The 23644-nt window shown below is 56.2% G+C and overlaps 1 protein-coding gene across 8 annotated transcripts in view; it reads right to left on the bottom strand.

Annotated features, from left to right (window-relative positions):
• Positions 1-23644, bottom strand: part of LOC126037137 (electroneutral sodium bicarbonate exchanger 1-like) — a 630736-nt gene that overhangs the window by 595456 nt on the left and 11636 nt on the right. For 4 of the 8 annotated variants that reach the window (XR_007505527.1, XM_049797388.1, XM_049797386.1 and 1 more), the window contains exon 3: positions 19303-19464. The exons of the other annotated variants lie outside the window; for them this stretch is intronic. Coding sequence is in view for 3 of the 4 variants with exons in the window: in XM_049797388.1 (XP_049653345.1) it covers positions 19303-19464 (162 nt within the window). In the remaining variant the exon portion in view is untranslated. The remainder of the gene's footprint in view (positions 1-19302; positions 19465-23644) is intronic. 8 annotated transcript variants of the gene reach the window in all.

Here is a 23644-nt window from a genome sequence, read left to right as displayed (position 1 = left end):
GTGCTGGCAGTGGGAGCCCGTTCCCGTCAGCACTGCTGCTTCTCTCCTTGGCATGGCACAGCCATGGGGCAGAGGGCCGGGGAGGCAGGAGAGCTGGCAGCAGCCAGCACAGCCCACAATGCCCAGGAAAGCCTGAGCTGCCACGTTACCCACTGTTCCACCCTGGGCTGCTGTCCCGGCTGCCCCCTACTCACTGTGTCAGGCCTCTCGGTGAGCCTGAGGATGGCCCTGAGCACCAGGCTGGGCATCCCCAGGCACTGGCTCTGCAGATAAATGGGGAAGATTTCCAGGGCACGGACCAGCTCTTCACTGATGTTGGTAAAGTCCAGCATCTGAAACACAGGCAGTGGGAGCTGGTGAGGTGTGGTGCTGGCTCCAACCATCAGCTCAGGACAAGGACGCAGGGCAAGACCAAGCCCAGACAGAGAGAGGCAGCAGGGATTGCAGAGAGTCCCCGTGCCCCACACCACAGCACATTGCTTGCTCATCTGCTCCTCCATGGTACCAACCAGAGCCCACCCACTGCCCCAGCTTTCCCCACAGTGGTGGGCATGTGAGAACCGAGCATCGGGGGGAGCTTGGAGTGGTGCCATCAGGCTCACCTCAATGAAGAAGACCATAGTGACCATCTGCCAGGTGGGGTCCTCTGTCCGGAGGAGCTCTACCAGATGGCAGAAGATGGCGGAGCGCAGGCGCCTTGGCATCTTCATCATCTCCCTGACGGGGAAGGAGGCACTTTCAGGCCTGAGCCAGGCAGGCACATCTTTTGGGGGTTTGCACCAGCCTGGACATCGCCAGTCTGTACCACTTTCTCCAAGTAATGGGGACCCCACTGCCATCAGCCCCAAGGGAGTGGGTGGCATGGGGTACCCTGTCCCCAAGGAGCAGGGAGAAGGGGCTCTCACCTGGCGATAATGCGCACTCCCATGAGGTGGGTCTGGGAGCTGAGCAGGGTGTCCCAGCCACCCTGCGCCTCGATGGCCAGTACCTGGCTCTCAAAGCCCATGCTGCAGAGCAGCACTTTCATGGACTGCACCGCAGACCTGCACAAGGAGAAATGCTTAGCTCCCACCCTGGCTTGGCTCCGGGTGGTTGGCAGGGATGAGAGGAAAGGGATGGAGCACCTGATGGGAGTGAGCTGATCCTGTCGGTGCTCCGTCCAGAAGATGTGCACTTCCTGCAGCGTCAGCTCCGTGGTGAATGACGCTTGGAAAAGCAGCGCCAGGAAAAGCTGGGGGAAAATTGCCTCCACCTGCCAGAGGCAGACAGACTGCAGGAGGATCTCGCTTATCGCCCTGGTTGCCTGCAGAAGACACCCGGACGCTGAGATGTCCCCTCATCCCTGGGGAGGTCAAGCCTTGGGGCGGGCAGGGAAGGGGAGCAGGGGCCCCGGACAGCTGAGATCAGCCCCGGAGGTCAGCAAGGCTTCGTCCAGCAACTCACAGCCAGGGAGAGGATGCGCGGGTTGTCCTTGGTGGAGGTGGAGGTCTTGCGCAGTGACTGGTTCACCAGCAAGCTGAGCAGCTCTCTCAGCACCTTGTCCGCAGCCCGGAGGTCAGACATCATCGCCCTCCACATGGCCCTGGCGACACTGCAGGGACACGGGGCTCTGTCAGCAGGGACACCCCAGAGGATGGCCGGGCTGAAATCCCTCGGGAGGGTCTTGGGGCCCCTCTCCTCGTGTGAGAGGAGCCCCCAAAGGCTGGTGGTCCCCTTACCGGGTGCACGTCGGGGAGCACTGCAGCAGGCTGGCCACCAACTCCCTGGGGTGTTTGCGCACAAGCACCACCAGGGCCCTGTCCAGGCTTTTGCGGGCTACCACCGCCCTGACGGAGGGCCGGCTTCTGTAGATGGCCCACACGACGTTCAGCACCTGGAGGGGAGACACGGGCGGGAGTGGGGATGTCAGCATGGTGAACGCGGCCATTTCCCCAGCTCCTACTGGGAGCTGCTTCCGTTCCTAGTGCGGTATGCCAGCTCGAGACGGCGTCAGTGCTAGCCAGGCACAGAGCCAGGGGAGGAACAGTCCCCCAGTGGGCTGGAGCATCAGCTGTGCCACCCATGGGCTATTCACCTGCCCCGGCTGGAAGGCACGGTCCGCCACAAGGACATCCACCATGTGGGCAGCCAGCCTGATGCTGTAGGCGCTTGGGTGTCTCAAGCTCTTGATAGCCATGAGGATGATGTCTGCCTGGTCGGAGGACTGGAGGTATTTTGTGAACATCTGCAGGATGAAGGAGAGGAGGGGAGATTTGTTGCCTCACCCAGAGCATCACCCAGAGCATCTTGACTGTGCAGTGAGAGCGGGGCACGGAGCCAGGCTGCGCTGGGGAGGAGACTGATGGTGGGCATCAGGGTCCCGCAGGGGACTGAAGCTCCCTGAGGGCCTTTGCCTAGGGAACAGCGTGAGCCCCTGTCATCCCCACGCATCGGGTGTCCCTTCACTCACACTGAGCCAAAGGCACTTCTTACCAAGAAGATTTTGCGGGTGTGGCTGATTTTCAAAAGCTGCCAGGGCTTCATTGCTTGCCAGTCCTCCTGGAGCTGCAGCTGCTCTGTGCCATGCAGCCAGGGCCACCTGCCTGGGGGGGAGCAAAAACGGGGTGCTTAGAGAGAGGGTGCAGAAGTGGAAGTGCAGTCTGAGAGCATTGGGCAGAAAAGTTGCTGGCAAAGAAAAAGGGCACCAGACAGGTCCAGGGAGCAGATACCCAGGGAGGGTCCAGGGCTATTGTGAGCGGGGGCAAGGCAAAATGACTTTTCAGACTGCAGGCAGGCAGGCAGGTTGGATAAGGCTTTCTCTCGTCAAGGAGAGTGGCCCCTGACTGCCCATGCCTGGGGGATCCAGCCCGACACAGCTTGTCTTACTTCTCTGCTGCAGGACAAACGTGTGCAGGTGATAGAGAGCTTCTGCAGCCTCAGGACGCATCCCCTTGTCCTTGCAGGTGCAACAGAGGGTGAGGTGCCCCACCAGCTTCCCCAGCATTACAAACTGATGTGTCTTGGAGCACTGATGCCTGCGGACTGTGGCTTGGGCAAAGCAGGGGCAGACCTGGGGGAAGAGAGGCAGTGTGAGCACAACGAGAGCCCCAGCTGCTCCCAGAGCAGCTAGGCAGCAGCCAAGAGCAGGGCAGGGCTGCCGGACCCAGGTTCCTGCCTGTGCCCGGGGCAGCCCTGCCCTGCCCTGCCCTGCCCTGCCCTGGGAGAGAGCATCGACAGGACAGGGGCAGGGCAAAGACCCCTGCTCCCGACCTGCTGGCTGGGTGCCCAGCTTCCCTGGGAGGTGCCGGGGCTCAGGGGCACAGGGACAGGGCACTGGGGAGGTGCCGGGGCTCAGGGGCACAGGGACAGGGCACTGGGGCTGCCCAGACCAGGAGCTCGGTACCTGCGGCAGGGAGTAGGTGGTGATGAAGTTCACCAGCCTGGCGATCCGTGCCATGGCCCTCTCCTGCACCTCTGCCAGCTGGGAATCGGTGAAGGGCAGCAGCAGCTGGGAGGAGAAAAGCTGCTGGTGTGCCAGGGAGGTGGCATGGCACAGCATGGCACAGCCAGGCTTGCTCTGGGGCAGTGCCTGGGATGGGGCATGTGTCCTTCTTGCCCCTCACAGCAACCTGCTGCGGGCAGGCAGGTCACTGCATCCTGCTTCTGCTGCTGCCTCTGCTGCCTTCCATTCACTCACTCCCCACCAAAAAACATCCCTCTGCCTCCCACCCAAGGACTCCAAGGCTTTGGGGTGACCACCTCACTGGGGACCTGTGGTGGGGGCTCTGGGATATGGCCCATGGTGAAGCTGGAGGGGGAAAGCCCCAGGGCTGGGCTCCCCTTGCCAGACAGGCAGGTCCATCTGGGAGGCAGTGTTGGGGAGGACGGGCAGCGGGCAAGGCTGCAGAGGTGGCGTGGGCTGGGGCAGGAGAAGGGGCTCTGGCGGGAGCCAGGAGGCAGGGGGGTGGGGGGGGGGCATGGCTGGTAAGGAGAGACATTCCCTGCCCCCCTCCTTGCACCAGGTGCTGGGGGTGGGCACCGCTCAAGCCAGGGGTCACTGCCCATGGGGACCCTGTGCCAAGGTCAGACCTCCAAGATGTTCTGCAGCTCCACGATGCCAAGGGTGCCGGCACTGCGTACCAGCACCTGCAGCATGCTGTCCATCGTGGCCAGGGTCTGTGAGGGGGACAGAGTCTTGGGGGCAGCCCTGGAAGCCTGGCAGGGGACGGCCGTGGCCCTGCGGTGCCCAGGAAGGGGCCTCGCAGCCAGGGAACTCCCCATGGTTCACCCCCTGGCACACCTTGGAGTAGAGTGAAGCATCAGGGCCCTGAGTGTCCTCCTGAGGAGGCAGGTGGAAGATGTTGCAGAAGCAGGCATACAGGAGGCTGTTCTTCTTCTCCTGCAGAAGCAGCCCCGCTCTGCTGCGGGGACAGAGGAGGAGGCAGACCCTGGGCTTAGAGACCTGAGCTGAGCCCCATGCCATGGGGGACCCCTCAACCCTCCATCACACTGGCACTTGCCTTTGCGGGGAAAACCCTGTGGCACCCCCTGCCCTGTTCTCTGCCTCCCTCTCAGACCCAGGACTGGGGATGCCCCCCACCTGGGACCGGTGCCATCGGGGCCACCAAGCTGGGGGCTGGGGCAGGTACCTCATGGAGATGATGGCCAGCATGGCTTGCTGCTGCACCATAATGCCCTGGGGGCCAGCGGGCTCCTCTTGCAGCAGCACCTGGGGAGCACAGCAGCGTGGGACAGCTCAGGATGGGGCAGTTTCCTTCGCCCAGCAAGAGCCTGTGGGGCTGGCAGAGCCCAGGTGCCCCCATCCTGGCACCCAGTGGTCCCAAGCCCCATGGCTGGAAGGGCTGTGCCCGTCACAGAGCCACAGGCTGGCCAAGGGACCTGCAAACATCCAGCCAGGCCGCCCAGGTGGCTTTGGAGCATCTCCAAGGATGGAGACCTGGAGCAGTGCTCATCCGCAACCCCCCTGCCTGGCCAAGCTCTCATCTGCCCCCGGGGCTGTGTCGCTGCCTGCTGCCCCTGCCCCTGCCCCTGCCCCTGCCTCAGCCTGACTGGCCGTCCCCTCACCTCGATGGTCTCCACCACCTCTGGCTGGCAGAAGTAAAGCATGTCCCACGCAGCGGAGTCCACGCTGGTGGTGCTGCAGACGGTGCAGATGGAGGCCAGAAACCTCAGCTTCTGGGCCTCTTGCTGCCAGCCAGGGAGGAGACAGACAGACAGACAGTGTCAGGGGGGAGAGACAGCCAGGTGGGGGGCCCAGCACAGCCCCCAGCACCTCCTGAGCACGGGACAGGGGCCGAAAGACAGGCTGGGAGACACGGGCACAGCCTCATAGAAGTGGCCACGGATACCTTTGGTCTGCTCCTGAGGAAGGCTCGAATGATGTCCAGGGTATTGTCTTCCTCCCTGGGCAAAGCCAAGGCAGAGCAGCACAGATCTGGCCAAGAGAGAGCAGGAAGGGCTGGGGGGCAAGCAGCAGGGAAAACCCGAGCCCTCTGCCCAGCTCCCAGGGATGCCACAAGCCCTTGCTCAAGGCTGGGACACCGGTGTCCCCTGTGTGCCCCAGGAGAGAGGGTGTGATGCTGGAGGGCAGCACAGGGAGGGGGCCCTGCTGTGGTCTGGTAAGGGATGCGCTGGCACCAGGGCACAGGGAGAGTCCCTGTCCCAGAACGCCAGAACAGAGCTCCCTTCCCGGCCACTGCGCTGTGGGAGCTCTGATGCCAGCCTGGCTGGGGGATGTGAGCCTGGCCCAGGACAAGGCAGGGCAGGCTGGGGAGCCCCCTGCTCCACAGCACCCGCACACTCACCTGCCCGCAGCAGCTGGACCTCGGACATCTCATGGGGCTTTGGCCTGGATCTGGGAGCCGGGGCAGCTCCAGCCTTCTCCACCCAGGCCTGCCTAACGTGGCCAGGGGGTCTCTCCGCCATCCTGCAGGAGGGAGGGAGGAAAGGGGTGAGGAGGACCCCCTGCCACCCCAGGGGTGGTGGGGGCAGAGGTGGCTGTGCTCAGGGGCTCCTCGCTCCCATCCTGTCCCAACACTGTCCTCCCAGACACTGCGGGAGCAGGGCTGGCTGCCACAGGGTGTCGCAAAGTACCCCAATGTCACTCCCCTAAGCCCCCTGATCCCCCCTCCCCAGAAGCCCTCTGGCTGCCCCGGAGCACATGGACCCCTCCTCGCCCCGGGGGGACGGGACTGGCTCCCTCTTCCTCCTCCTCCCGCTATGGGGCTGGGGTTTGTCTGTATGGGGGCATCCCCCTTGTCGCAGACACCCCTCTGTCCTCTGTCCCTTCCCTCCCAGGGCCTGGTGCCACCCCCACCTATGGCCAGGCCGAGCCGGGGAGCAGCCCCCAGCCCCTCAGGCACGCCGAGGCTCTTCCCTCGTCCTCAGGAGGCGCAGGACAAGGCCCGCCGGGCTCCCTTCGCTCGAAGGCAGGTGGGCACACCGGGACACCAGAGGCCTTCCTGTGCGCTCAGCCACAGCGATCTGCGACCGTTGGGGTCTGCTGGCTTGCCCTGGTTACGGCTGCCGCGGCAGGCGGCAGGGTTCCATCGGCCGTTCGCTGGCACGAGGGAGGGGGGGAGTCCCCCCTTCCCCCCTCCCCGGGGCCTACGCCCCCGCTGGGCTCAGCCCGGGCCTGCTGGGTCGTCTGAGCGGGCGCGGGGGCCCGGGCCGGGGTGCTGGGGGACGCGCTACGCCCGGGGTGGTGGGGCCGGGAGCGAGGTGGCGTGGGCACAGAGGGGTCGGTGCGTGGGGACGGGCGGGAGGTGAGGCGAGAGGCCGGTGGGCAGCGGGAGGCTGCGGGTCGGGCCGTTGCGGCGAGCTCGGCCCAGCAGCGGGGAGCAAGGCGGACGGCAGTGGCGGCAGGGCCGGCAGGTGGGTACGGGCGGGAAGGGGACGGGAACGGGGGAGCGGGGGAAGAAGGAAGGAAGGGGGAAAGGGGAGGGGGAGAGGGGTCTGGTGATGGGTCAGGGATGGGGTCGATGAGGGGGTCAGGGATGGGGTCAGTGACGGGTCAGGGATGGTCAGTGAGGGGCTGGGGGCCACTTGTCTGGGAGGTCCAGCCGTGGGGTGGGCGCAGTGATCAGCTGGGTGGTGCCGTTCAGGTTTGTGCAGCCTGTGCGGGTGTAGCGTGGTTTGGAGTGATGGGGGGGTGCAGGCAGGGTGGGCTGCGCTGTGCAGGGGTGCAGTCTGTTTTGGGTGCTGGGGGAGGTGCCCTGGACAGACGTGTCATTCATGCTGGGGAAGCAGAACCAGGCGCTGGTGAGCCGGTGCAGCGGTTCCTCCTGCGCAACATTCTTAGGAAAACTCTCCTTTTTCTTTCCTTTTCCTTGCTCCTTCGCTTCCAGATCTCCGTGGTCGCAGTTTGTGCTGCCTCACCTCCAGCACAGCGTGCAGAATGAAACGACGGTCACAGAATTCGTCCTCCTGGGGTTCTGCAGCACCCCAGCCCTGCAGCGCTGCCTCTTTGGCCTTTTCTCTGCCCTCTGCTCTGCCACTCTGATGGGAAACGCACTTGTCTTTCTGCTTATCTGCCTGGACTACTGCCTCCCCATGTACTTCTTCCTCTGCCACCTCTCCATCGCGGACATCTGCTACGCCTCCAGCAATGTCCCCCGTATGCTAAGGAGCCTCCTTGGACAAGGCAGAACCCCCTCCTTTGCTGGGTGTGGGGCACAGAGCCATCTTTATTTAATCTTTGCACTTACGGCGTGCGTGCTGCTGGCCATCATGTCTCAAGTTCACTATGTGGCAGTCTGCCGTCCCCTGTGCTATGCCCTCATCGTGATCTGGAGGCTGCGCCTCACCCTTGCCACGGTTTTGTGGGCTTTGGTGTTTGTATTTGGTACACTGCAAGCCTCTCTGGCTTTATACCTGCCTTTCTGTGGCCCCTGCGAGGTTGTCCACTTCTCCTGTGAAATTCTTGCTGTCTCAAAGCTGGCCTGCCCTGCCGCTCCTGCCAATAAAGTCCTGATCTTTGCTGTTTGTGTGTGCTTCTTCCTCTTCCCTTTAGCCCTAATCCCGATTTGCTCCCTGGACAGCCTGGCCACCGATCTGCGCATCCGCTCTGTGCCAGGATGGCACGAAACCACCTCCACCTGTGGCTCCCACCCGACCGTGGTGGGTGTCTTTTATGGAAACGCCATCTTCATGTACGCGGGGCCCAGGAGCGGTAACTCCTCTGGGAGGGAGAAAGTTCTTTCCCTTTTCTACAGTCTCGTCAGCCCCAGTTTGAACCCCGTCATTGACAGTCGGAGGAACAAGCAGGTGAAGGAAGCCTTGCTGAAGCTTCAGAGAAGGAAGAGGGTCTTTCATTCCCTCTAGCTGGCGCTCTAGGCTTTCACCTGTCTCCTGTCTTTCTGCTCTTTCTTCTTGAGCTCTTGCAGTATTTCTCACGGAATGTTAAGTGGTTAAAAGTGTCCTGGTTTCAGCTTGGATAGAGTTAACTGTCTTCCTAGTAGCTGGTACAGTGCTATGTTTTGAGTTCAGTATGCAAAGAACGTTGATAACACTGATGTTTGCAGTTGTTGCCGAGGAGTGTTTAGACTAAAGTCAAGGATTTTTCAGCTTCTCATGCCCAGCCAGCGAGAAAGCTGGAGTTGGCACAGAACACAGCCAGGGCACCTGACCCAAACTGGCCAACAGGGTATTCCATACCATGCGACATCCCATCTAGTATAGGAACTGGGGAGTGGGGGGGGAATCGCTGCTCGGGGACTAGCTGGGTGTCGATTGGTGGGTGGTGAGCAATTGCACTGCGCATCATTTGTACATTGCGATCCTTTTATTATTGCTGTTGTCATTTTATTAGTATTATCATTATTAGTTTCTTCCTTTCTGTTCTATTAAACCGTGCTTATCTCAACCCACGAGTTTTACTTCTTTTTCCGGATTTTCTCCCCCATCCCACTGGGTGGGGGGGGAGTGAGTGAGCGGCTGGGTGGTGCTTAGTTGCTGGCTGGGGTTAAACCACAACAGAGACAGAGTCACAGCAGCACAGAATGGATGCTGAAAGAGACCTCTAGAGATCATCCAGCCCACCTTGGCTGCTCGAGCAGGGCCAGCTGCAGCAGGCTGTGTGTCTGCTTCTCGAAGGTTCTATTGGCTGCGTTGCTCCCAGGTTGTGGAGCTCGCATGGGAAATGGGCAATGAAGAGGGATGAAGTTTCCAGGCACTTTCTGGCCGGTGCAGTGATTTTTTTTTTTTTTTCCTTCTGATTTTTTCTTCCCCCTTCCTGGTCTTGCGGCTGCCCAAGGTGCAGCCAGACAAGCGGAGGAGGGTCCCTGCCTGGCCTGCAGCTCCCTCCCTCGCCGTTCTTGGGGTGATTTGGGGTTATGTTGCTGTGTCAGTGAGGCAAAGCTGGGCTCTTGGGGGCTGAGGTCAGTGGGACCCGAGGAAGGCCGTGATGGTCTTGAGGCTTTGAAGGGCTGTGCACCGAGCCCTGTCCCCGCTGGAGGGGATGCTGGTGGTGTTCAAGACGAAGGCCTTGCAGCCCTTGTTGTCGTGTGTGCCCGTGTCCCCCCCGGCCCCCAAGGTCTGTCGTTGTGGCAGGGGCTCTGTGCTGCTTTCTGCGTGGGGCCGTGTCCGTGAGTCCTGCAGGGACCTGTCTGTCCTGGCTTCCCCACCAAAGGGCTGCTTCTCCTGGGGAAGGGGAACGGGGAGTTGTTCCCGTTCCCGTCCCCCCCCCACCATCGCCTGCCGTGCTGGTGGTGACTCAGGCCTGGGGGTGGCTGGGCTCCCCTCGGGGCTTGCTGGCTTGGGTCTGGGGCTCGGCGGGGCTTTTGCACCTCTTGGGGGCTGTTTCCCGGTGCCCCCCGGGCTCCCTCCCTGTCCCACACAGGCACGGAGCGGCTCTGGAGAAGGAGCTTTTAATTGAAAAGACAAGAGAAAAGGTCCCATCCAAGCTGGTCTAACCCCTCCCTAGCCACCCCCGCCCACCCCCCCTGCCATATACCCCACCCCTCCTCTCCCACCCCCCCCACTGCCCCCATCTCCATCCCTCTCACCCCTGTCTAATCCCCCCCACACACACACACCCTCACGTTGGCTGCCAGAGCCCTGCGCTTGCTGGGTGCCATTGGCAAGGAGCTCTGCGCCTGCCTCTTCCTCCGCTTGCCGGCCGTGGCAGGTGGGGACGGTGGCAGGTCCATCCCCGCATCCTGCCACGGCTCCTGGGGCTGCATCCCGCCGCCGTTGACTATTTTGAGGCTCAGCATGGCGTCGCTGAGCTTGGGGATGCAGTAGTCGGGGGTGAGCATCTCCTCAGGCAGCGAGAGCGAGCTGAAGTCGTGGTCGGGGGTGTCTGTGCTGGTGCCAGCAGCATCCTCGGGCACGGAACCTCTGCTGGGAGCATCCTGGCTGACCCCCACTCTATCCAGGGAGCAACCGAAGAGCCTTAGGGCCTCTTCCAGGACCATCTCCTCGGACACTGCAAGGTCGCCTGCAGTGTCCCCAAGGGCTTCGTTGTTGGTGGCAGCGCAGGGGCTGGTGTGGACATCGCTGCCCGGGGGTGCCCCCACAGGGGTGGCCGTGCTGGCGATGTTGATCTGTGACAGCTGCCCCTTGATGTGCTGGTAGCCAGGGATGGACACTGGCAGCTCCAGAGGGTCTGGGGCCACCCCACTCCTCTGGTTTTTGTAGGGTGTGAGGTATCGTGGTTGGCCCTGGGGGGCCCCGCAGCCCCCGGGACCCCACAGGGCAGCACCCGGCAGAGAAGCGGCGCCTTGGCCAAGCGTGGCGGTGGCCAGTGGAGGCAGGTCGGTGGTTGTCCACTGGATGCGGAAGACCCGGGGGTCAAAGAGGCAGCCACATGGAGCCCTCTGCAGACCTGTGTGGGTGAGGGGGAGCTGTGCTGGGCCGGGGGAACTGTCCAGGGGCACCCGCCGAGCCGGCCCCGATGGCCGACATCCCCCAGCTCTGGGCCAGGGGTGTGGGGAGCTTGTGGCCGGAGTGATCCCCACGGGGTGACCCGCTGTGCCGGTGGGACAGGGTTGCAAATCGGGGAGGAGACTGGCATCTAGGAGGTGAAAGGGGAGAGGTGGCCCCAAATATTTGGGGAATTCTCTGCAGATGGGCTTTACTGGGCACGCGCCGCCCGGGCGAGGGCAAGGATGCTCACCGGGGCTTGCTGAACCCCCATGCGAAAAGTGCCGGGGGAACGGGTGTGATGGGGATGGCGAAGGGGCCAGAGCAGACTGGGGTGCCATACCTGCTGGTGGTGCCTGGGGTGCCCGGGCTGCAGGGAAGGGCTGCTCCCGTGCGGGCAGGCGGCATAGGTTGGCTGAGCCTGAGAGAATGAGACAGGAGCGATGGCCGGCGGTCACCTCTGCTCTTGCCCCCCAAGAGCATCCCTGGGCTGCAGGGGTTGGGGTCGGTCCCTACCTCGAGGGTAGAAAGTTTTGGGGAGCACGAATGGCTGGAAAAGCTGGGGCGCCGGGGGGCCCCATGGCCCAGGCAGTGGGAGCTGCGTTGGTGGCCGCGCCATGGTCCCTTCTGGCTGTTGTCTGCCAAGGACTCTTTGGCGTCTCCCCGGAAGGAATGCGGGGGCTCCCTGTGTTCCGCCCCACCCCCAAGAGCCTCCCCAGCTCCTCCTGGGGAGGGAAAGAGTTAAGGGAGGCTGGGGTGGCCCCGGGGCCTACAGGCGGCTCTCGGGGTCTGCGGGTGCAAATGCTCTTGGCTTTCAACAGTATTTTTCCGGTGGGGGAAGAACAACAAGTTGATTCAGCCGAGCCGAGTGGGCACCAAGCTGCAGCCGCAGCCTCCTTGCGCCAGATGGCAAATGCGTTTGTGACCGTTGCCCGCGCTTCTGTTCACTGCGTTGACCGGAGCGAGGCAGAAATAGGAAAAAGGACCTCGAGGGCATGAAGGAAGGTCATGCAGTGTTGCTCGGTGGCACGCTTTCCCCCAGCCCTCGCTCCAGTAGTGCTGTCAGGTCTTTCAGTCTCCTGCTGGGAAAAGCAGCAGCTCTGGATCCCCCTGGGAGGGGGTGGCCCTTTCCCTGGGTGCGTGACACCCCGGAGGAGACGGTACCCGCTGCCGCGTGCTCCCAGAAAAGGACTGGATTCTGCCCAACGTCCGGTGTCGGGGCGCTGGGGCTGTTTGCGCTCTACGGGATCCCAGGTATGGGGTTAGTACATCCCCTCCTCGTGCTTGGAGGATTCGGCGCTAGCAAGGACACCCCAAGGGTACCAAGGACACAGGCCTCTCGCTCCCGCTGTGTGAACAGTGTGTGGCCTGGGGGAGTCGGGACAACTGCCGTGAACCGGAGGCCAAAGATCTCTCCTGGCCTGTGTCCTGGTAATCAAAGAGATTGCGCTCTGTTCATGAGGCACCTCTGGCTGCAAGATTGTGCAATGCCATGTGCTGCGTAACTTGTGGCAGGGACCGATGCTGGGGGCATGAAGGCAAGCGCGCTTCTAAAAGCATAAAACTCCATTTCATTTCAGAGCGCAGCTGAGCCACCCCGCTCCTCAAGACTCTGCCATCTGCACCGCTGTGGCTGGGACCGGGCAGTGCTGCACATCCCAAAGGCTACCAAGTCACACCCGTGTCCCTGCTGCTTTGCCGGGAGCTTCTGCGATGCGAGCGATGTTCTGGGGGCTGATCTCTTGGACTACAGCTACCCCGTCCCTGACCGGCAGCTGGCCAGGAGGGTTGTGTCCAGGGTGGAATTCCACCTCTCTGACAAGAACCTGGCCAAGGATGCTTTCCTCCTGAAACATGTCCAGAAGAACAAGATGGGCTTCGTCAGCATCAAACTGCTGACGTCCTTGAAGAAGGTAGGCAGCGCGTTGCGTTGGCCAGCCGAGGTGGGAAGTGGCCTCCATGTGGAAGACGCCTGGATGTCTGGGTGTCTGGGTGTGCTCTGGCTGTCTGCCATGGCCAAAACACTCCTGTGTTATCAACAGCTTTCTAGCTACCAGTACAGAGCACAGCACTACGAGGGCTGCTGTCAGGTAAAGGAACTCCAACTCAGCCAGATCCAATACAGAAGGAAAGTGGAGAAACAACAGAGGGAGCAGCCCAGGGACACAGAGCCCCAGGTCTCGTCTGGCCGCTCCTGTGACCATATGGTGTATTCAAAATCAAATACCTGAAGAGCTCCCTTAGATGCAGTTTACAGCCAGGGGACAAGAAGGTGGCAGTTCTGCATTTTGCAGCTCCCAGGCTGATGGCAGAGCCAAAGCAAAAAAAACAAACCCAAAACCAAACCAACCAAGAGAGGTAAAACTGGAGCGCAGGGAGCAAATGCTTTTCTTTCACCTTAGGCCAACTGCTTGGACGCTCTCTATGCTGCCCTGCCGCAGAGGGCATCCCTCTCGTACCAGTAAGAGACATAAGAGTGAATTAAAGCCAGGACCCCAAACCAGACCAAAAACCCGGTTGTGATCAAGAAGAAAGTGGAGAATGCATCAAATATAACAGAAAATTATTTTGGACATTCCCAGTTTACATTTGAAAAAAAGAGGAAAAAAAAAAAGAGGAGGAATTAGGTATTAAAAGAAGAGCACTGAATGATAAAGCCATAGCAGTCCCTCTACCACTACAAACCCACACCCCCACACGCACGTACGCACACAGACTTAACACCACCAAACTCCCCTTGACTGTGACGTTCCCCTCAGCTTGCTGGTCTAGAGATACTGAATGCCTGAAGCACACCAAGGATAACTGAAAACATCTGCATGGCTTTAATGGGAATCCTCCAACTGAAACAAAGCGCCTTCTCCCTCTGTCTGCGTTGGCACATCCCCGAGTCACGCTCTCACTCCTCTCCTTCAAAGTCAAGATTCCTAAACGTGAAAAGCGGGAGTGGGGAAAGGCGAAGGGAAGAGAAAAAGAGGGAGAGCATCATCAGTGGAAGACCTGCCAGCTGCTGCTGATTCAGCCCTGTTTGGGGGACCACCCCAGCAGAGAGGAGTTGGTTTGCATGCCACGGTCCTCCCTGCCTGTTCCCAGGGACAGGCCATTTGCTCAGCCTTGCCGGCCAAAGCGTGGGAAAAGCGTAGGTGTGCGCCGTCGCTTGCTGAGGAGCACGGTCACGATCACATGCAATCCTTTACCTTTTTCCTCCCTGGATTCAAAGGGTTTCTGTCTTCAAAGTGAGAGCCTTCCATATGGTCGTTTGTGACATTTCATCCAGGATAACAATCTCAGAAGGATCAGTCCTGCAATAAATATTTTACATAGCAATCCGTGATTATGGGAACTGATGCCACCAAGGGCATTAGCATCAGCAAGAGGAACAGCGGAGCCCCGAGAATCAAAGCTCTGCATAACCGTGGGAGGTTTTGCTGGATGAGGAGTTTTGGGAGGCAAGCCGGGGAGCTGCAGAGCAACAGCTCTGTGCAAAGGCTCTTGCTGGGGCTTAGCCCCGGTCCGGGTTCCTAAGCCACTGCTGGTACAGATCACGCCTGCAACTCCTCATGTGTTAAGTATGAGGATCTCCAGCTACCGTAAAAGCACTGATGAGGCAAGGTTTGGGGGTCAAACGCGAGTGCTGCAGCCACTCTGCTTGCGGTCAGAGCCTTGCAATCACCTCCTGCAGCCCTGCCCCCAAATTTGATTTTCCCACCAAGCTGCCTGCTGGTTTCTGTGGGATGCCCCACAAAGAGGCAAGTGGAGAAAACTCTGCCAAACACCTTCAAGCTAATCTTGCCAGGGGTCGTGGCGCTTGGTGGGGCTTTACCCGTCACTGCTTTGCTTTGGGATATCCACGTCACTGGTCTTCCCCACGTTCAGCTGAACTGAACTTGCAGTAGCAGCAGCTTCCATGGCCCTCCTGGACTCCTGATGTAAAAAAGGGACAAATCACATTCTCTGTCTTTGATCAAAGTGGAGATAAGCTGAATGCCCAGCACAAACTTAGCAGTCTGCCCTCCGCTTCTGCCCCTTGGCAGCTATAGGTATTAGTGCAGCAGGGGAGAAACCGTTCACTCCAAAGATTTCGGGGCAGGGGGACTGTGTGTTCAAAACATGATTATGAGCAAGTCTTGCCAGCAGCAGCAGCCGCAGCAGCATCTAATAATAATCATCATAATGATAATGACCTTTGTGAAAAATGACTCGTTTTAAAAATTACACCTGTATTCAAGCGTTCAGCTCACTGCTACTTGAGGAAACAAAGGTTACAAAAGTTACAGGCTATTGGGATCTATTTCGATTGAGTGCTGATCTTCCCCCAACATTTCCAGACAAGCTGTAAGAGAAACAGGCAATCTCACAGACACACGGAGATGTCCAGCCCCGAGGACACAGCAAGCCTTACCTCTTCTTCTTCTCCAGCTTCATTTCTGGCATCGTCCAACTTCTTCTTCCTTTCTGGCATAAGGTCATCCAGAAAGCTGAGCTCTCGCTTTGAGAAGCAGAAATCCATCGCTTTCCGGACAAATACGAGAGCCAAAACCTTCATGAATAAGAGGGAAGATGCGGTGAGCTCAGAGACGATGCCACCTCTCACAACAACGCTGCAAACACCCCGCTGCCGAGCGGTGGCAGCTCTTACCATCATGGGAAAGATGATGGCGGCATGGGACACCTTGATGGTCCAGAGCAGGACGAGGCAGGTCAGCTGGATCGCCGTGAAGAAATGCACCTTTCGCAAGGGCACGTGCCGCAGTCAGATGAAATCCGGCTGGTGTTTCGCCGGCATCCAAAACAGCTTCAAGCGATCAAAGAACTGCGAAATAAAAGGGAAAGGTTGCCACCTTGGGACTGCGGCAAGTTGCTGGCCCTCTCGAGACGTGGAGGCACTTTGCAGCATCTCGCTTGCCGTCAGAACTCCTGGATCCCACCGCATTCCTCCTGGGAGCAGCACCCATTTTCCCTTCGCTCCATCTAGCAACCGGCTTGCCCCTGAGAGCTGCCCAAACGGCAACTCTTCCATGCCATTCCATTATTAGCATTTCTCGGCCCACTGAATCCCCCCATGAGGATTTCCACCAGTGGTAGAAACTGCCTTCCCTTTGCACCAAATTCCCCCGCTTTTCACGTAACCAAACACTGACCTGCCCTAAACCCTGCAACAGAGAGCGCTGAACTTGCCTGGTCCTCCCAGCCCTATCTACCTCCTGTGCCTCCACCAATCTCTTTCTTACACAAAAGAGTTTCATTGCTTGCTCTGTGAGAAGTTTTTCCCATGCCACTGCTTTTTTCCCTGCTGCTACAGAGACAAAATACCAGGGAGCCGACATGCTGCACGCTGTAAAAGAGTCCGTACCTGAATTCCTCTGAGCGACGACACACCCATGTAGAGAAAGACGCCATAAAGCACAGGCATTGGTATAAACTGGGGGGGGGAAGAAAAAGAAAAGAAAGAATGCAATCGTTTCTTTTTCTGTATTGCATTTTCAGTATTACCACCCTCTTCCACAGGCACTGCCTAAAATTGCTTGAAGCTTTCCAGCTTCCATTCAGGCTTAGAGATGGGTCAGATATTAACCATTGTTTTGCCATTTTGTGCGCACGAGTGAGCTAAGGCTCTGCTTTAGGCTGAACTTGGGAGTTATCTCTCCTCAGAATAATCCTATTTTCCAGAAAGGTTGGAGGAAAATAGGCGATTTCACCCGTGCTACCCTATGCCGCATTCTCTGGCGGTAGAAGAAACACTTCTGCCTATTCTTGGGGCAACAGGCAAAGGCCACAGGCCTCCTTTTAGCCTAGAGACGAGATTACTTTGTGGGAGGAACGTGCAAGGAAGCCCACAGGGATGACCTCAGTGTGTTTAGCTCCTGGGAACGGCTGCTCCGCGGCATTTGGGGAGCAAATTGCAGCCACTAAAGGGCTGCCTGTTTGAAACAGAGCAGATGTGCTGGTCTGAATATGCTCAACTGTAACCCATAAACATGGGTGGGCCTGAAAGACACCCAAAAATTCAAGCAGTTGCGTTGCTCGCTCGCCTCGAGCACACGAAACGGGGGCCTGAAGGGCTGCAAAACCTAACCGAGGCTGGTTCCCACCGTTGGTCAAGCCCCAAGGGTTGGGACCACCTCCTCCTCCTCCGCTCCACAACTAACTACTCAGGCCTGCAGAGACTGTTTTTCTGTAACCTCCAACAAGCTCACGGTTGTTGGGTGGTTTGCATTTTCCTCTCACCTTTAACACAGAAGTGAAGAAGACAGAGCAGCCCATGAGCACAAAGATCAGCAAGCCAGTGACTCTCTGCTCTCGTATCCCCAGCAACTTGGGTTGTTCTCCTGGAGCTGAGCAGTCAGACTCTACTTTGAGGCTATTCACGTGGGTGATGGACAGGACGGTCGCAGCCACAAACCAGGGCAGCCCCATCACAGAGCACACCCCGAGCATCACGGCCACCACAAAAAGGTCCAGGTGGTACCCGCATCCTTTCTGCAGGCAGGAAAACAAGAAACAGAGCATCCCATAGCACAAGAGCAAGGATAACGTCGCAAGTCAGACTCAAACCCTGCTCGAGCACAAGTCAACTTCTTCAGAATTCAAAACAAGAAATGGAAACAAGCAAGGGTGTATGCAGGCTTTGCACAAGCACCTGGCATGAAAATCTGGCAGGAGTTCAGACACAAGGGATACGCAGAGCTTGTGCGATACATACTTCTCCAAAAAAAAAACCAACCCACAACCCAAAAGCACCAAACCATTTTTTCCACTCACAAAGAAAATTCTACCACTTGCGAGGAAGGTGTGACTCTGAGTTATCCCTGGCAGCGCATCAAAACAATTCATTCCCCGCACCTGCTGCTGCTGCCATTTTAAAACAAAAACGCAGTTCTCTATTGCTCCAAGATTAATTTGCTCCTCCAAAAGGTTGCTCATCTATACTGCCCTGTCACTTGCTCCCTGCATCATCGTTAATCCAGGAGAGCATCCTGCCACGCAGCCTGACCTTGTCCCAAACCAATGCCTTCAGAAAGCATCGGGAATAAGAGCTTCCCCCCAGACCTGCAGCCCAGAAGGGGCTGGAGTCATCTCTCGCAGGCCCTTACCTTCAGCTTGTGCTCCTTCCTGTTCACAATAACGGCACTGATCTGCTGGTCCATGAATATCAAGATGGTGCAGAGCAGAGCTGGGACGAGCGCAGCCAACACCGTCCACCAAGGGTTGGGTCCTATGGGGTTGATGAACCACCCGCGGTCGTCTCTGGTAGGCTGCAACAAAGCCCACACATCAGCATTGTCTCCCAGCCCAGGCACTCCACTGGCTTTCATTTTCCCCTCCCTCCTTGCGTCAGAGCACCTCCCAGCCCTGGCTTCATGTCCCCCTCTCCCGGGGGCTTCAGCAGTGCCAGTCTCCTCCTTGCAAGCAGCTCTAGATACTTCCCCTGTAGGTATCTAGTTTTGGGGCCATCTTCTCATTTCCAGGAGGAAGCAAGGCACTTGGAGGTGGAAGAGGAGATGGTCACACCACCAGCATCTCCTCCAGACTCAGCCCTGCCCTGCCCCGGCATCACCTTGTGGCACCCCCACGTGCCAAAACACCCCGTTACCTTGAACGCATGGGGGACCTGGAGCTTCGGCAATGGGATCCCAACCACAAAGTCAAGGAGCACCATGATGACGATGGTGAGGAAAACAGCAAAGTCGCTCACTGTGGACCGTACCTGGGGCGAGAAACCAGAGGTGAGAGGGGCATGGCAAACAGGGCCGTAAGGTGAGATGCAAGAGTTGCAGACATCCACAACATTAAGGCTGCTTAACCAAATCCCACCACCCCTCTGAGCACATGCAGCCTGATCCCTTGCTTAGATACTGCTGCTGTGTTTGTCCCTGTGAGATCTGGGGTCAGACAATAAAAAAAAGCTTAACTAGGCCAACAAGGGTTGGTTTAAGTCAAAATCTAAAAATAATAATAATAATAATATTAAAAATAAGAAAACACATGTCTGCCACTACAGCTACACTCACAGCTACAATGGCAACAAGGCACTGAGGCATCCTTTAGTCCTCAAAAGGAAGCTCCTCATTCGAATCTACTTTCCACTCGAGCACATAATGCGCAGAAGGTAGGGGAAAAAAAACAAACCGAAACCCCCAACCCCCAAAACTTTGGGAAACCTGACTTCCTACTACCTGAGGAGAAGAAAAAAAATAAAAAAAAATCAAACCCCAAAAATCTTCAATCTGGGGCAGGTCACGAGGCAGGTGGGAAACGCTACGATGATTTTGCACTCATGGAAATGAGTGTGGGACATCCAAGCTCTTGGAGAGCTTGGCCTGCAAGGCCAACGTTTCCCAGCTTGACCAAGGCAGGGCAAATACTGCTTAGTGCTCCAGGAAAGCCATTTTGGGAAACGAGTGCGGAGATGGACACTGGCCACCTCCTTCTACTTACTCTAGTTGGAAAGTAGCGGCTGGTTTTAAACTTCTTCAAGAAGCTTGACAGGGCAAAGGTGGCGAAGAAGAGGATGCAGCACCAGAAGAATACATCAGGGGTGTAGGGGCCGTCGCGTCCACAGGCAGGTCCTTGAAACTCCCCACGCAAATACTGACATTCCTGGAGAAACAGAGCATCAGGACACAAAGGCAGTGCACGTGCGGCAGGGAAACCTCGCATAGCTAGGGGGTTTTGAGGATCTTGGTCCAAGATCCACGACCCTGTAACTGCTCCTGCCAATGGAGATTTATATTTAATGAGCAGCAGCAGCTGAACAAGTGACACATCGAACTACACAGCGGAGAAATGAGATGTGAGGAGACACCATACGCTAGTAACACATTACAAGAAACACTCATCCAGGTGACACTCTTCCATCAGTTGCTTGCATTCATAGCACTGTGTTTCCTTAACTGCATCTGGCTTCAGTCCTCACATCTTCCCGCAAAAAACAACATGCCAGGCTCTCCCAACCCTGTGAAGAAAACCTCATCAGCTTTCCTAACTAAAAAGTAATTCTTTTAAAAATTATTTTTAAACCTGAAAAGGACTAGGATTCACAGGACTAGCATCATTACATTCACTTCACAGTCCTCCTCAAAATGGGAGAACAAAAGATAATTGACATGACAAACGCCACAGTTACAGACGTTCCTTCCTGGGGGTGCAGTTCGCACACCTAGGAGCTCATGCATGCACGAATGGGTGACGCCAGGCAGCAGCCTTCTTACGTGCCTCTGACCTCAGGAAGAAACAGATAACATGAATACTTTTACTCCATTTGCATCCTGAGGACCAGAGATGAAGCCCAAGATTTGCCTAGATGACACAGTCAGTTCCTTTAAGGGATGAAATTGTTCGTTTGAGTTTGGCTTCAAGGACTCCCACAGCTGGCGATTAACTAAGAGGTATGCTACAGCGAGGAGCCCGACACACAGACTGCAGGACAACTCATCACGCCAGGCCTCTGAGCTTGCAGTTCTCCGCAGGGCCCGGTGCTGCCTGAGCAGGTGGATGGACTTCCCAGTTCCAGAAATACAAGCTCGTGAATCAAACCCTCCTCAAGCACGCAGGCAAAACTGGCTGCGCTTTAGCGAAGCAAACCAACAACGAGGCTTCCTTTGTTTGGGTGCCTCCTGTCTGACGATGCTCTGGGCTACTTTCTCTTCCTGGTAGCAACAGGAATAAGTTGCTCTCATACCTACCAGCTTCTGACAGAGAAAGAGGATGATCTCGTTCTTGCCTGCTAGGACCAGGGGTGGCAATAACGCAATCTGCCGAGACTGGAAGGGGATGCCTTGGAGGCGGAAACACGCGGGTGTTCATTACTCCTGGGCACTCGGAATCACGGGAGGAGATGATGCCGAAGGGCCTGATCCGATTCACAAACTGACGCACCTTAGGACTGAAGAGGCTTCTCCTTCCACTCACTTACTTTTCTCTGCAACAACAGCCTCAGGAGAGTAACTTCTCCGTAACCCTTTACACTACAGCAACTACAATACTTAATCCTAATGTACCTTACAAGAAAACTACTGCGGTCTTCTCTACTAGAGGGCCAACGCTGCTGCGCCTGTCAGGAGCGCTTTACGTTTTATTAACCTTTTGAAACAACGCACTAGCTTTCCTTGCAATCGCATTACGTGGGCTTCCTGGGACTTTATATATGCACGTTCGTTTTTTCTGGCTAAATCAGATTTGGAACGCAGGGGTGGCCATCTGAAAACACTGCAAAACATTCTTTTTACATACATCAGTTCTCTGGTGAAGGCAACAACTGAGGAGGATCTTCAGCTAATGTAAAACTGCGAAGCTCAGAGGAGTCGTACTCCAGCTAAAGATCTGCGCACTACTAGGCAGGAATGTCAAATTAAGCAATGCCCAACAGATACAAGTCATTGGACCTTTTCTTTTACAAGTAGGAAAGAAAGGGTACGCAGAAAGATAGTGGTCTGTAGAAAATGCATGTAAATCATCAAGATTTCCAAGGATTACTCGAATCGCTTCCTGGAGAGGCCAAAACAAGAAAGGAAGGAAGAATATTAACAAGATAGCCACAATCCCACTGCCAAGTACAGTTTTCAGGCTTGGGAAAAAAAAATAACATTACAGTTTGCAGGAGTCATGGAAGAGCAGGTTGCAGATATTTTGCTTTTCCTCCTCCCCTTCTTCCCCCTGCTCCCTCCCATCACCTTAGAGCACGCTGCCCTAACAGATTCACAGAAACTGAAGTGAACGAATATCTTAACCCTGAATTAACATAGAAGCAATACTATGGAGAGTGGAGGTGTGCTTTTAAATTTAACAAGTTCTACATTTAAGAAGCCTCCTCCTTGCCAGCACAACACATGCAAGTATTGACCTGTTTCAAAAATAAACATATTCCCCTTTTTCGGAATATTGACCCAATTCAGTTACAAAGGAACTGTAATTCAGCCCCAACAAACTCCTGCTTTATAAACAGGAAACTTTTTCTAGGAATACCTTTTGTTGGGAAGTGGCTTGCTGAAAAAGGACATGGGCCTGTGGAAAAGTTGTGCGAGCAGAGTTCTGTGTGAAAGAATGTCAGTTTGAGCAACAAGACTAGGCCTTGGCTGAAAATAGCTGGCTTTACTGATATTGGGAGGAAAACAACAGCTGGTCTCGCTGTTATCAGGAGAAAGACAGGGACGGTGTGACCTTGGCATAACTTCACAAGTAACTTTTGAAGAAGTTCTCATGAGAAAGTTACTGAACACGCGTAGCTGCCAACCACAAGTGGGTGTGTTTTAGTAATGAATAAACATTAGCAATGTACCAATCATATTAGGACTAGTAGGCATAATTATCGCAAACTGTATAAATATGAGCTATCCGTGCAAATAAAGTTGAATCACTTCTATCACTCATATTGGGTCGACTTATGTGCATTCCTCCGCCGCTCCAACAAATGGCGCCCGAACGGGGACCGAAGAAAGGGGAATTGGAGCGACGGACACTGAGAAGCACCGGTAGCAGCGACCGGGGGGCAAAAGATTAACCGAACGCTGATCGTCTTGGTTGGTGTGTTAACTCTCGTGCCTGGACCGTCCAAAAGGGGTTTGCCGTCACTAAGGGCTACTGGAAAAAGGCTGCAAAGACTTTTTAACCGAGGTGCCTTAATCAAGGTAGCACCCAGGAGTATCAAGAAGCCGGCCGGCAATGGATCAAGAGGTAGCCCTAAAATTATTACAGTGCTTTTTAGAAAAGCGGGGAGTAAACTGCATTAAGCAAATTTCGGGGTTGGTCGCGTTAAGGGATGCTTTAAGAATCCAGATTTATTATTTAAGGAGAGTGAATGGCGTAGATTAGGAGACGTATTATGGGATATGGTAACTGATGATGATAAATCAGCTAAAAAACTAATGAAGCAAGGACAGAAACCTTTCAATTAGTGTGGGTACAGCTTTTGAGCTTAGTACCTGGAATGCTATCGGAACCTCCCTATGGGATGAAATTAGTGACGGGTCTAAAGAAGTTAAAGATCTTGTAACTTTATGGAAATTGATTAAGACAACTCTGTAAGAAATGAAAGCAGATCGTAAAGCGTCGGAACCTCCCTATGGGATGAAATTAGTGACGGGTCTAAAGAAGTTAAAGATCTTGTAACTTTATGGAAATTGATTAAGACAACTCTGTAAGAAATGAAAGCAGATCGTAAAGCGTCTGCGTCTGCTTTTGCTGCTCTCTCTCTCCAACCGCAAGCGAAAGGGAAAAGCGGGGAGAAAAACATAATGCAGCGAGAGAGACTTTTTGGAGCTTGTTCGCCTACTCTCGTGCCCTTGACTTCTGCTCCACTCCCTGGGACTGCCGATATTAATCAGCCATCTGACAGTTCCCAAGCCTCCCTAACCGTACGATTAAAGGAAACCCTACAGAATCAGGGAGTGAGTAAAAATCTGCCTACGAAAAACCAGCCCTCAGATACCACCGTTCAACATGAACAAATTATACCTAGCATACACCCTGATTCAAATAATGCAAACAAGGACTTGGCTACTCTAATAATAGAACAAAAAGAGACAATGTTAGAATTGTTAAAGGAAATGGGGAAAAGAGACGGGGAAACCAACCGCACCCGTGACAGACGCGGAGCCGCCTGTAATAGCCGCTGCAGAAGAAAGGCAGAGACATTGGAGGGGTGTAATAACAGATGCCATTATAGAAGGGACTATGGTCTAAGCATTCCCAGTTATTGCATCAAATGGACAGAAAAAATGGGAGGTGTTTGACTGGAAGGTCATTGAGAAATTAAGGAATGCTGTGAGTCAGTACGGAATCA

This window comes from Accipiter gentilis, unplaced genomic scaffold (genome assembly GCF_929443795.1).
Source record: "Accipiter gentilis unplaced genomic scaffold, bAccGen1.1, whole genome shotgun sequence".
Classification (NCBI taxonomy): domain Eukaryota; kingdom Metazoa; phylum Chordata; class Aves; order Accipitriformes; family Accipitridae; genus Astur; species Astur gentilis.
This window is presented reverse-complemented; position numbering and strand designations above follow the sequence as displayed.